At 41.4% G+C, this 14,569-nt stretch overlaps 1 protein-coding gene across 3 annotated transcripts in view; it reads left to right on the top strand.

Moving 5' to 3' along the window:
* arid4b (AT-rich interaction domain 4B) overlaps positions 1-14,569 on the top strand; it is a 147,091-nt gene that overhangs the window by 13,645 nt on the left and 118,877 nt on the right. For all 3 annotated transcript variants that reach the window (XM_067984117.1, XM_067984115.1, XM_067984116.1), the window contains exon 3: positions 5,892-6,002. In XM_067984117.1, the coding sequence (XP_067840218.1) occupies positions 5,892-6,002 (111 nt within the window). The remainder of the gene's footprint in view (positions 1-5,891; positions 6,003-14,569) is intronic.

Genomic DNA, 14,569 nt, shown 5'->3' with positions numbered 1-14,569 from the left:
CATTTTTAACACTGCCCATTTGATCAGCAATTCAATCCTAACGAAAACAGAAGGTGGTGTTGTCTCCAGTTTAAGGTTGGCAGTATGTTAACAATCGTGTAACTTGTGTGTGTTGAAGGAGTTTTCTTCAATTGGAGTAAATGGGGGAAGTGATTTGCTCCTTTTGGAATTGTGTGTGTGGAGTGGGGTTTCTGGAGATGCCTGTATTGTGATACTCACTTGCAGCCTGATGCCTGCTGCAGTATTTCTGCAGTTGAAAGATATTGACAGAAAGAGAAGCATGTTCTCACTGTTCTATAATTACTAAATCTGTGTAAAGTGTGCACTTACAATCTGTTCACTGTCATTTCACACCTAAATTAGTCTGCTGACTATGTGGCTGGTACTGTATATACAAAATTGTTACAGAGAAAAAACCCGCTGCTGTTCATTCTGAATTATATGGTTGGATCACTTTGCATCATATAATACTGTATGAGAATCATAATGGCTGGCTTGGACACAGGTCACATTGAGACAGAGGAAGGTAGAAGTGTTGAAGAAGATATTCTGTGTCTGTCAGCAGATATTGGAGTGTGTAGACCAGAGAGATCCTTGACTTTTCTGGTAGCTATTATTTATGGCTGATATTACAGTGAACTGCAGTTTCCACACACGGTGCAGTATAGATTGGCCTGAATAGGAAATGGGTTTTAAAACTGGTATCAAGTCGTCTTGTTAAATTTTTTTTATTTAACTTGTTTTTGAGCTCTTAAAGTTTGAAAATCTTTTGACAATTTCATTGCGGTTGTGTGGGTTTTTAACATTTATTCATGTGTAACTAATAGTGTGATATAGGCTTACTGAATTACAGAAGTAATAATATAAAGGAAAATGAGTTATGCTAGAATTATGCAGTAACACAGATTACTTTAAAGGGGAGAGTGCTTCACTACCACTTGAAAAGAAAATGATCTTCATTCCTTCTTCCCTCCCCCCCCCCCCCACCCCCCCACCCCCCCCACCCCCAATATATTCAAATGGAACAATTGGAAAGGAGAAATTGATGATTCCAGTAATATGTGGTATCTGAATTAATAGAACTGTTACACAGCCCTCCTTGGTGAATGACACTGTTCACCACCCATGATCATCCCACTTCTTTAAATAGCTCATGAAGAAGGTGACGTAACTCAGACGGAACAAAGTGAAGAACAAGTTTCGAAGTTACATCACAGGAACTGACCTGTAACCCACACTGCAGTATAATTCATTTTTAAAAATTAACATACTTCCATCTATTTTTAAAATTGTAACTTTAATTACCTGCCGTGCTTGTCAGTTGTCACGGTTGGCCCACTTGTGGCAGGTATGTTATCTTCATGTGTTTGATGATTTAAATCTTGATCCATAACCTTCTGCATTAGTTTCCCTGATGTCATCAATGCTCTTCCAAAAATAGGTCGATGAAAAAGGGGATAGAGATGGTGAGACTCTGATTTTAATGACCCGTGGTTCATTGGGTAGCACACTCGACTCTGGAGTGGGACTTGAACCCACAACCTTCTGACTCAAGAGACTTGAGCACATAATCCTGGCTGACACTCCCAGTGCAGTACTGAGGGAGTGCTGCACTGTCAGAGGTGCCGTCTTTTGAATGAAATGTTAAACCAAGGCCCCGTCTGCCCTCGCAGGTAGATGTAAAAGATTCCATGGCACTTAATTCGAAGAAGAGCAGGAGAGTTCTCTCCGGTGTCCTGGCCAATATTTATCCCTCAACCAACACAACTAAAAAAAACGATTATCTGGTGGTTATCTCATTGCTGTTTGTGGGACCTTGCTGTGTGCAAATTGGCTGCCGCGTTTTCTACATTATAACAGTGACTACATTTCAAAAGTACTTCATTAGCTGTATAGCGCATTGGGACGCCCTGAGGTCGTGAAAGGCACTATATAAATATAAGTCTTTTTTCTCTGTAGAGGTTGAGCAGATCTGGAGTAGCTGTTTGAGTCATTACTGTGCTTCAGTTCCATTTCACAAAATACATGAAGGGAATTTTCTGCTCTATTGTTACTGGAATCAATTGTTTGATTCCATAGTTATAAAATTTACTGTCCTATACTTGAGAATTTTGGAAGTGAAGGGACATCTTAAAAATGAGTTACAAATGATCCTGATTGTAAAGTTCCAATTTCAAAAATTTCACTGAGAAACCTAAGTTGGATTATTTGAAATTCATGCACAAGTTCTGTTTTCTAAATGTTTATTCTGTGTAGGGGTTTGGCGTTAAAACACTGTACACATAGTGTGACTGGAAGTTTATTATAATTCTGAAACCGAAGGCTTGCTGCACACCTGAGTTCACTGCATTAAGAGAGCAAGCTGTATAGACAAGGCTGGTGGTTTTCACAGAAAAACAGATGGAATCATGTAATGTGATCCCTAAACCATGAGTAAAAATTCTGTTACTTCTTGTAGTAAAAATAGAATTTAACTTGTTAGCCACTTGAAACCAGCGACTCTGTTTAAAGCTCATTCATTCAGCAAAGTACAATCCTTGGGCTTAAAGAAAGAAAGAAGTTGTATTTATATAGCGCTTTTCAGGACTAAGGACATGCCAAAGTGCTTTACAGCAGATTAAGTACTTTTTTGAAGTGTAGTCACTGTTGTAATGTAGGAAACACGGTAGCCAATATGTGCACAACAGGGGTCCACAAACAGCAATGAGATACATGACCAGATAATTGTTTTGATGATGCTGATTGAGGTATACATATGGGCTAGGACACCAGGTAGAACTCCCTTGCTCTTCTTCAAAATAGTACCATGGGATCTTTTACACCCACCCAAGAGGGCAGACGGGGCCTCGGGTTAACGTCTCATCTGAAAGACGGCACCTCCGACAGTGCAGCACTTCCTCAGTACTGCACTTGAGTGTCAGCCTGGATTATGGGCTCAAGTCTTTGGAATGGGACTTTAACCCATGACCTTCTGACTCAGAGGCGAGAGTGCTATTAGCTGAGCCACAGCTGACACATCAAGTGAGTTCAATGCGTATTTGTTGCAGGCCGTAGGTTTTACAAAGCCTGTTTAACTGCAACTCTGAATAACTTGTGATGTAGCTTACGGCAGGCGCTGCCTAGACAGGAAACAGAGTTGCCGTATTAACACGATCAACCTGACTGCACAGCTCAGATAAAGTTGTAAAATGGGGAAACATGCTGGAAGGTGAAACTTGTCTTGTGCATTGTCACGAAGCACTATATTTGTTGCAGACAACATTGAGCATCGGTGGACAAAATCTATTTTGGCGTTGTCGCACAGGAAGAGTTCTGGGGAGGGAAGGGGGGAGATTTTTTGTATCTGTTTTTACATTGGAATTGTACTTTTGAAGGGATTTCTACTGGAGATAATGCTCTGACAAATTTGGTCAAGGAAGCAAATTCCCAATGTAAATGAGACCACTCCAGGATCGGAAGGGTGATGGCTGATGGACTGTTGTTTCCTGAAGACTTGTTTTTGGTGACTCAGCACATCCCAGTTAAAGATGTTTTATGTCAGGTGCAGGGTTGCCAACTTTGGTTGCATGTACTCCTGGAGGTTTTATCGTATGACCTCCTGCCTTCAACTGCCCCGCCCCCATGCTCCTGCCATTGGTCACCTAACATATCCATCCTCACAGCTCGCCGCCATCCCACGCCAATTGGAAAGCCGATTGGATGATTCTTGACTTTCCGTCAAAGCAACCTTTTTTCCCATCTTCAATATTTTTATAACTGTTCAAAACTGCACAGTTTTTTTTAATGCCCCTATGATTTTCTCTCTTGGGTATTTTGCTCGCAGCAATGTCCTGGAGATTAATCTTCAATTCCTGTAGACTCCAGGACAATCCTGGAGGATTGATAACACCCTAGTGAGGTGATTAAGCTTTTGCCAACAGCAGTCAAAATTCTTGATCAGGTGTGCTCCATGTTGAATAAGTGCACGAATTATAGTGTTAAATTCAGGGTGAACACAATGCGTTTCTTGTTTCTGAAGCCATGTAGCGCTTCAATTTATCACCCTTTTAGAAAATGGCGTTTAATGAGACAGCAAGTGTGTTTTTAGACTGTTTCATTCACATGTTCTCATTGGCTTTGGGACTTGCTTCATTCAGTGTTGATATCAGGAAGTGTCTAGCATTGTACCCGATGGGGTTTTCCCCTGGGTAATGCTGGCAAAATTGTTAGTTAAGTGGGAAGTGTACTTGTCTTCACAATATACCAACCTCGATATTTTCCTCCATGTGTCCTTTTTAATCTATAAATGGCACAAATACAGATTCGTAAAAACTAATTCACAGAGGAAAATATCATTTGTTTTATTCGGCACTATAAATTTTTGCTTTTTGTTTCTTTTATTTTTAATATAATTTAAGTTGTTTAATTTGTAAGAGACATTTAAATCTTCTTGTTTAACCAGCTTATGTTAGCGGGAGCCTAATATATTCAGATCAGAAGTGGAATGCTCCCAAATCCGTTATTCTAGAGAATTAGATCCAGAGAATCCCTTTAAACTCTGCAATTCAAAATGTTGCAATTTTAGAGCTTGTGCGCATTGACAGGGTTATCCAAACAAACTTAGTGTGATAAATGGGGCCGTCTCGTGGCAGCCTTGAACAAAATTCTCTGTTGGGCTAAATGAAGTGGCATACTTGACTGAGCGTTTGTGGCTTTATTTTGGGTGGAACTTAAATATTGCAAAGGCGGGGGTGGGAAAACACATAATGAAGGCAATATCCGAAATCCATTCATTCGTTTTGTCGTTCTACCACTGTCCTTGCATAAATCCAAAGTGGGTTTGGAAACGCATCTACACGAGTGACGGTATAACCTCGAGTCTGGCTGCTGTGCTTCACCTCATGGAAGCCCAGAGATCTGGGACTCACTGGTAGGCAGTACAAAGCTTCTTTGTTGCTGCACAGCCCAGTGATGTAATCTGGATTTGCCAGCCCTGCATTGCCCTATCTGGGTACCTACTTGAGACTGAGAACTGCACTGGACAAAAGCAAAAAAATAAGTAAAATGATCCTATAAGCAGTAGGTAATTCTATTCATTTTCCAAAAGGATTGAGAAGATAGCAATCTAAGCTCAGTTCAGATGGTAACAAACTACAACGGTTTAGCTCTTGCAGTTAATGATGCGCTTTTCTAGGTATCCATTATTCTCTGTGCAAAAGGTGGCTGGAAATACAGCTCAGATTGTAGTGAGATTTAGATAATGTGTAGCGGGCAGGGGGGCGGGAACGATTCGAGAATTACACACAATCAAAGAGAATCAAGATTTTGCTTGTATCCTCTTTCCCCAAAACATTCATTATCTTCAGAAAGCATCTTTCCTTGTACTTTACCCCTTAGCGAATGCTTCCAGCTAAAATCCTTCATCTAAATTTTGAGTCTGGCAGGGGGACAATACCCAAGGCTGTGTTCCTTTGAAAAAGTGATTGAATAGAAACCTAATTATCAATAAGCATTGATTCGAAAGCTCACCAATGCAGCCTTGTAAAGTGATGAAGCTTGTTTTGATTGTTACTGCAGTGATGACTCCTGCCTAGGTTGTGGCTGTGATGTGTAATCATGTTGCAGTGAACGGCACTATTTCCCACTTTCGCCTATAGGGAATGGCTCGTGCATGCTCTCAGCTGCTGCTTTGAGTATTCTACTGAGATGACCGGGAAGCAGGCACTCCCATGTTGCAGCAGGCCACTGGCATGTCACACCCTTGACACGCTCGGATTATGTTCTCATTTCAAGCAGGGAGAGCTGCTGCAAAGGCAGTGTGCTGTTTATTAGGCAGATGTCAGTGTACTATTTCACTAAGGCTAACCAGAGCACTCACTGATGCTGACGTTTTCTTTTGTTTACTTTGGAAGGCAATCGATGAACCTCCGTATCTGACAGTTGGTACCGATGTGAGTGCTAAATACAGAGGGGCATTCTGTGAAGCCAAGATCAAGACGGCAAAAAGACTTGTTAAAGTTAAGGTATGTATCTCATCGATAACCTTAATAATGGTGCCTCCATTTTTCTGCACTCCTTCATGTGTTTCCTGGCTTAATGTTTTTGTGTTCATCGCATTGGTGGTGCTCAATTTAAATGTGGCGCTAAGCAAGAGATGGGGAGGAGGATTGTGGATTAAGACAGTCAAGATTTGCAGACCTAACTGAAGGATTTGTGTGGGTTAGCTCTGCAGGGAGAGATGATGTAGTCACATAAATATTTTGAAACTAATCAGTGATGTTATTTTGCTGCTGTGATTGTCATAGCATAAGACACCTTTTTTTAAATCTGGAACTTCCTCACCCAGAGCGGTGTGTGTATAAGAATGTGATCGCTAGCATTAGGACACTTTAAGTTGTGTTTATTGTAAGGATTCTGATGACATAAGATGTACCCTGGGAACGCTGAGATTAAGTTGCAGCTTTACCATCAGTTTGTAAGTGTAACATATTCCCCATCCTCTGTTGTGTAATTAATTGTGGGTTATCGTTCACTTCATGTAAATATGCTAGGATTACCTTGTGATGCTTTATGTGGTGTAGCTTTTGCCGTACAGCAAGGAATGCATGCCATTTAATGTCCACTACACCTGCTATTGGCAGAAAAATGAGACCATCCCGTACGAATGTCATAGGAAACACTATTTTGTGACCGTGATTTCAAGGCAGTAATCATACAGGGTGCAGATGATTGTTATAAACTGTTCAAGCTTTGATCTTACACTTTGGCTATAGGTTTGAGGTCACTATGTTTTAACCGCTTTTGATTAAGCCATTACGCTTATCCTAGTAAAATAAAATTGGCAAAAGATGGGAAAAGTCTCTTTGTATAACAGGGAGATATTATTATGATGTCATACTGCAGAGCAGTCATGTAATTCATGGGAGGGTATCATCAATAGGATAATTAAAGCTGACGATTTGTCACCGGAAATAATTTTTAGAAAATTGTGGAGCTGTTCAAATTCAGATTATCAAGCTTGCTGACCCCAATTCAAACCTAATTGGACATGACTGTTGATCTCTCGGACACATCTCTCAGCTGGTTTCCTGAACTCTGAAGCTTCTACACTTAATTAACAAAGTTGTAGGCTAAAATATAAAGTGGCAAAGCAGCAGTCTCTGCAAAAAAAAAGTTGGCTGATGGGATCAGTACTCAGGAAATCAGCTGCTGTTTCAGTTAAGCCTATGTGCCTGCTTAAAACTAAAACTCTGCAACAGCACCTGACTCGAGACAGCAGAAATTGCTCTCTCGCTTCTGATTGTCACCCAGAAGTAACATTTTCTAATTAATTGCATCACTCCTGGACTAAATCGTGTTGTTTGGCACAAGGTGTCACTCTGTGAGCAATCACTAGCGTGGTGTAGTGATTATGTTACTGGATTAATAATCCAGGGAACATGAGTTCAAATCCCACCATGGGCAGCTTGAGAATTTGAATTCACTTTTTAAAAAAATCTGGAAATAAAAAGCTGACATCAGTAAAAGTGACCATGAAGCTGTCGAATTGTTGCAAAAACCCAACTGGTTCCCTAATGTCCTTTAGGGAAGGAAACCTGGCACCTTTACCTGGTCTGACCTATATGTGGCTCCAATCCCAAAGCAACGTGACTCTTAACTGCCCTCTGAAGTGGCCCAGCAAGCCACTTAGTTGTATCAAACTGCTCTGCAGCGGTTCAAGAAGGAGGCCCACGACCACCTTCTCAATGTAACTAGGGATGGGCAATAAATGCCAGCCTTGCCAGCGATGCCCACATCCGCAGAATGAAAAAAAAATTATGCTGCTGAACGTTACAAGGCGTGAGCACTTTAACAATGTGGTAAACCACGAAAGCTGTACTGTGTCCTTGAAACTCTGATCTATAAATATAGACACGCACGTGAGATTCTTGTTGGGCCGAACTGTTCTGTTCCATTTTTCAGCATTTTGCTGCTATCAAATTATGCGACTTGAACAGGCGTTCTCCGCCAGCATGTGATCTGAACTGTTTACAGGGTGGCATATCCTGTCCACATTGTGAGGTGCAGTGCTAAAGTAAAATATAAATGGGTTTAAGAAGCCTGTAAATGTTACCAGTTGGGCATTTGTCGGGTTCAATGTTTATTCAGGGCGAGTGTTCAGTGAGTAATTCACAGTTAATGGGAATGAATTACGTCCGTTCTGACATTTGATAGATGTTGTGCCCAGGGAGTCCTTGTGGCCATTGATAGTATAGGTAGATCTGGAAAATTAAAAAAAAACAACTTTGTCATGTGTATGCACTGAAGTGGTATTCTTTGAGTCGTAGTTGGTGCAATATCACTGAAAAATTATATGTCATTATTTGTGAACATCACCTGACTGATTAATGACCAACTTTGTGAGTTGAGCTTCAGAAAAGTAGCTGGAAAGATGAGAAAGTCAAATTTGTCTTTCAGTCTGTCCCAGTCTCTGTATTCTACCACCATGTTTACTGCCATTCTTGTGCATTCTGCACAACATGGATTTTTTTTTGTTAACATGTTAAGAAAAGGTCACTGTGCTGTTTCCATTCCGGCAAGATTCCTGCCGGGTTGGATTAGTCCCTTTCTCAGCAAATGTGAGCACGACCAAATTGGGAGCAACAAGTTGTACATGGGCATGTATCCACATGTTAGGGGATTTCCTCAGCAGGTGACTGGGTTCAAATGCAGTACTTGCCACGGGGGAATTTTTTCTTTTTTTAATACATTATTTATTTATATTTTTATTTATATATATATATATTATATTATATATATATATGATATAATGTGCTGCTTGATCTCCTCTGCCATTGCTCAATGACAAAAAGTTGATAAAAATTCTCTTCCTGCTTGTTTTTCACTGTAATTTTTTGTCTCGCTCTCCTTGTCTTTGTGTGTCTTCCATTCTTGGTCTTTGTCTGACTGTCTCTTTCACGTGCTCTCGTGTTCTTTTTTTCTCTTTCTCTCATGCGCTGTTTCCTTCCTTTTTCTCTCTCTCTTTCCTTCCTTCACACTCCTGTTGAACTGTTGCACCGAATTAACATCGTTTCCATTGAGCATGTTTCCACAGTCGGCCTCAGTATCCTGGACATGGGAGAGAGAAAGATTGTCCAGGATTTCAGTCGTTGTTTGCTGTCTGGTTGAAGTGCATGTGTGTAGATGCCAGGTTAGGACAGGATTGGCCTTGGCTGCAGTGATCTCTAGAATAAAATAACCTGCTGACGATTAATGCTCACACTTAGTCAAGACATTGGAGGAATGCTGGTGCCCATGGAAGTGCAGCCCTGCACGAGATGGCACGTTACGGGAAGGGATCTGGTACTTAGGCTGGAGCAGAGGGTGCAGACGACAGCCCAGCTTGGGATGTCATCTTCAAGGGAAGCATTATGGCACGTAAACGGAAGAGGAAGGTACAGACAACAGCAGATATCACAGCCTGTTATTTGTTCTTTGTGGAATTGTGATTGTAATGCTGGTTTACACGACGATATCTAGCTTAGAATTAGTTTCTGCAGTAAACGCACTCAGAGTTTTGGAACCTACCATGTGTTTCTGACAATTCCTGTTTTCCTTTTATGACCTTCTATCCCTCTTTTCCCTCTCCCATCTACTTGCCATTTTTCTTGTATCTGCTTTTTGTCTACTGAGCTATTCAAACATTCTTTTGTTCTTCCAATAGATGATAGATGTTCTTCCAATAGATGATAGCATTATCATCTATATGGTCCATCGTTACTGGATCAACTGTCTCAAAGGACTGTCCATTTAGTCCTTTTTCCTTGCCCATTCACTAGATCTTCCACTTCCCTTTTATCTACTTCCCTTAAAACCTACTATGGATTCTGCTTCCTTACTATTTTTACTAGGGTTTTCCATTTCCTAACAATCGTCTGCATTAAAAAAAACTCTCCTAACCGCACCCATCATTCTTCTGGTAGTGATCTTAAATTGATGTCCTCTAGTTATTGACAGTGGAAATTACTTTTCCTATTTACCTTCTCAAACCCCCTCATAATTTTTGATCACCTCCATCAAATTTCCTCTTATCCTTCTCTGCTCTATTCAAAAGAGCCCCATTTTCTTTGATGTTGCATTGTAACTAAAGCTGCACAGCCCTGCTATCATCTTAGTGAATCTCTTCTGTTCCCTTTCTACGCCTTGACGTCCTTCCTAAAACAGGATACAATATCCTAACTGTTGTCCAACTTGTGATTTGTATAGGTTTAGCATTATCTCATTGTTTTACAAAAGCATAGGATCCCATACACTTTTTCTTACAGCTTTATTAGCTTGTCCCCCTCCAACTTTTAAAGATTTGTACATCTGCTCCTTTGCTGCTTTGAAAGTTTTACCATTTGATGTATATTTCCTCTCCTTATTCTTCCTCCCCAAAATACATCACAGTAAATTTAAGCTGACAGCTGTCTGCCTAATCTACTAACTTGTCCACGTCCTCCTGAAGTCACTCACAGTTATTTTCACAGTTAACCATGCTCCTTACTTTACTGTCATCTGCAAATTTTGATAGCGTGCCCCACATATCCATGACCAGATCAGAGCAATGGTCTTCATGCTGACTCCTGGGGGCCACCACTGTTTATAAAGTCCAAAAAACATTCTTCAAGCACCATCTTCTGTACTTTAGCCAACTTCCTACCCATGCTGTCACATTCCCTTTAATACTCTGGGCCTTAATTTTATCAACAAGTCTCCTAAGTGGCACCTTGTCAAATGCCTTTTGAAAATTCATACTTACAACATCGACTGCATTTCCTTTATCAATGCACTGCTATTTTCTCAGAGAATTGGCTGTCCTTAATAATCTGTGTCTTTCTAAGTGGGGATTAATTTTGTCCCTTATTACAGTCTCTAGAAGCTTACTTATTATCAATAAACAAAAAGCGTGCAGTTTCTAGAAATCTAAAAGGATAACGGAAAATGCTGGAAACACGCAGAAGGTCAGGCAGCATCTGTGGAACAAACAGCTAAGTTGAGGTTTTGGATGTGACCCCTTCTCTGAATTGGAGAGATGTAAACAGTGGTGTCCTCCAGGGGTTAGTGCAGCTTCTGAAACGTGAACTTGTCTGTTCTCTCCACCAACGATGACTGACCTGCTGAATGTTTCTGCCTACTACTGTTGTTAAGGCTGACTCTTCTCCTTACCTGTTTATCATTTCATAAACAGAAATTCTGTATTGGCTGCCCTCCAGTTCTCTGGCACACTACTAACGCTTCCAATAATATTTTAAAAATAATGGTCATAGCCTCCGCTGTTACTCTCTGACTTTGCATTTTAGGAAGCATGCTATTAGAGCCTAGTGCCTTTTCCATTCCTGAGTTTCATCACATTTTTGAGCACTGAAACGGCCCTTATCAAAGTCACAATTGATATCCTATGTGACTGTGACTTTGGTAAACTATCCCTCCTCATCCTTCTCGACCTGTCTGCAGCCTTTGACACGGTTGACCACACTATCCTCCTCCAACACTTCTCCTCCGTAGTCCAGCTGGGTGGGACTGCCCTCGCCTGGTTCCATTCTTATCTATCCAGTCGTAGCCAGAGAATCACCTGCAATGGTTTCTCTTCTCACTCCCGCACAGTTACCTTTGGAGTCCTCCCAGGATCTATCCTTGACCACCTCCTATTTCTCATCTACATGCTGCCCCTCGGCGACAACCGAAAACACAACGTCGGGTTCCACATGTACCTGATGACACCCTGATCTACCTCACCACCACCCCCCTCAACTCCTCCACTGTCTCTAATTTGTCATGCTGCTTGTCCGACATCCAGTACTGGATGAGCTGAAATTTCCTCCAACTAAATATTGGGAAGACTGAAGCCATTGTCCTCTGTCCCCACCACAAACTTTGTTCCCTAGCCACAGATTTCATCCCTCTACCTGGGCACTGTCTGAGGCTGAACCAGACCGTTCGCAACCTTGGCGTCCTATTTGACCCTGAGATGAGCTTCCGACCACATATTGGGTCCATCACCTAGACCACCTACTTCCATCTCCGTTACATCGCCCGTCTCTGCCCCTGCCTCAGCTCATCTGCTACTGAAACCCTCCTCCATGCCTTTGTTGCTTCTAGACTTGACTGTTCCAATGCTTTCCTGGCCGGCCTCTCGTCTTCCGCCTTCCATAAACTTGAGCTTATCCAAAACTCTACTGCCCGCATCCTAACTCGCACCAAGTCCCGTTCACCCATCACCCTTGTGCTCGCTGACCTACAATGGCTCCCGGTCCGGCGACACCTCAATTTTAAAATTCTCATCCTTGTTTTCAAATCCCTCCATGGCCTCGCCACCCCCCCCCCCCCCCACCCTCTATCTCTGTAACCTTCTCCAGCCCGACAGCCCTCGGATCTCTGCACTCCTCCGATTCTGGCAGCTTTCACATCCCCAGTTTTAATTGCTCCACCATTGGTGGCCGTGCCGTCAGCTGTCTAGGCCCTAAGCTCTGGAATTCCCTCCCTAAACCTCTCCATCTCTCTACCTTTCTCTCCTCCTTTAAGATGCTTCTTAAAACCTACCTCTTTGACCAAGCTTTTGTTCATCTGTCCTATCTCCTTATGTGGCTCGGTGTCAAATTTAGTTTCATAATCACTCCTATGAAGCGCCTTGGGATGTTTTACTATGTTAAAGGTGTTATATAAATGCACGTTGTTGTTGTTGTTTGGGGATGGTGCACGGCGAAGGGACACTCCAGAAAATGGAAAGGACAGAAACCGCTTTAAAAAATGTCGAAGGTTTTCAATATGTATAAGATTTGCTGAGAAGTATCAGGTGTGTGCTGTTAGTACATCTTGTTGCAGATGTTCTTCAACCATGGCTTTAAACCTTGAAAGATTTTCATGTCTAAGAAGACCCATTGGAGTATTAATAGGCTGATGGACAGTTTGATTTTGAAATAACGTTCCTATGAAGTGCCTTGGGACATTTTATTACGTTAAATGCAAGTTGTAGTTATCAATAGTTATCCGATCCAGTTGCTCCACATCCCCCTCTTGTGCTCTTTCATTCTCTCTCTACGAATGTACTGAGGTGTCTGACAGGAAAACACCAGCTGGTCCATCCAGCCTGTTCCAAATCTCTCACTTTAGTTTAACTAAAGCTAAGACAAAGTACTCATTTAGTATCTCCATCTCTCCTTTATCCTCCATCAGAGATTTTCTTTTTCATATCTAATCAGCCTACCCTTTTAACTTTTTGTTTACTTCCTAAGTATCTATAAAATCTTCTGCTATTTCCCTTTTCTTCATGCTCCCTCTTAGCCATTCTTCTTTGCTTCCCCTCTATATTTGCTGTAGTCTGCTTGAATGTCGTTTGCATTAATAACCCTAGATTTGTCATGAGCCTATTTAAAATCTAATTTTAATTTGAATTTCTCTGCTAATCCAAGGACCTCCAATGTTTGTTGTACTTCTTTCTTGTAGGAAAATCTACCTCAATTTGAAGGTTTCCCATTGTTTGTCCACTTCAATTTTTAATTTTTCTTTCCAGGTTGTCTGGGCTAGTTCCTTTTTTAACTTGTTGAAATTTGCTTTTTTTACTTACCCTTAACTGTTCCTTTTTATTTTTCAATTTTTATGCATGTTATGGTTGCTATTTCCTAGATGTTCCCCGTACCTTATCTGCTTGCCCCACTTCATTTCTTAGAATTAGATCCGCCTCCTTTTCTTGTTGGACTAAAAACAAATCAACCTAGAAAGCAGTCCTGAATATATTTTAAACCCTCTCCTTCGTTAACACTTAAATAACTTTTAACCCAATCTATATTCTGGGTAATTGTAGTCACCCATTACTATGGCCCAGTTGGTTCTGCATGTTTCTAACATCGGTAGTGGGGAAATGCTAGAGTCTATTATAAAAGATGTGATAAAAGAACACTTGGAGGGCATTAACGGGATTGGACAAAGTCAGCATGGGTTTATGAAAGGGAAATCATGCTTAATAAATCTACTGGAGCTTTTTGAGGATGTAACTAGTAGAATAGATAGGGGAGAACCAGTGGATGTGGTGTATTTGGATTCTCAGAAGGCTTTTGATAAGGTCCCACACAAGAGGTTAGTGTGCAAAATTAAAGCACATGGGATTGGGGGGAATATACTGGCATGGATTGAGAATTGGTTGACAGACAGTGACTAGTGGGGTACTGCAGGGATCAGTGCATGGACTCCAGCTATTCACAATATATATCAACGATTTGGATGAGGGAACTAAATGTAACATTTCCAAGTTTGCAGACGACACAAAGCTGGGGTGGAATGTGAGCTGTGAGGAGGATGCAAAGAGGCTCCAATGTGATTTAGACAAGTTGGGTGAGTGGGCAAGAACATGGCAGATGCAGTATAATGTGGATAGATGTGAGGTTATCCACTTTGGTTGTAAAAACAGAAAGGAAGATTATTATCTGAATGGTGATAGATTGGGAAAAGGGGAGGTGCAACGAGACCTGGGTGTCCTTGTACACCAGTCGCTGAAAGCGAGCATTCAGGTGCAGCAAGCAGTTAGGAAGGCGAATGGTATGTTGGCCTTCATTGCAAGAGGATTCGAGTACAG

The sequence above is a fragment of the Heptranchias perlo genome, chromosome 5 (assembly GCF_035084215.1).
Source record: "Heptranchias perlo isolate sHepPer1 chromosome 5, sHepPer1.hap1, whole genome shotgun sequence".
NCBI classification, from domain to species: domain Eukaryota; kingdom Metazoa; phylum Chordata; class Chondrichthyes; order Hexanchiformes; family Hexanchidae; genus Heptranchias; species Heptranchias perlo.
Note: the sequence above shows the minus strand (reverse complement) of the source record. Positions and strands in the feature narration are given on the sequence as shown.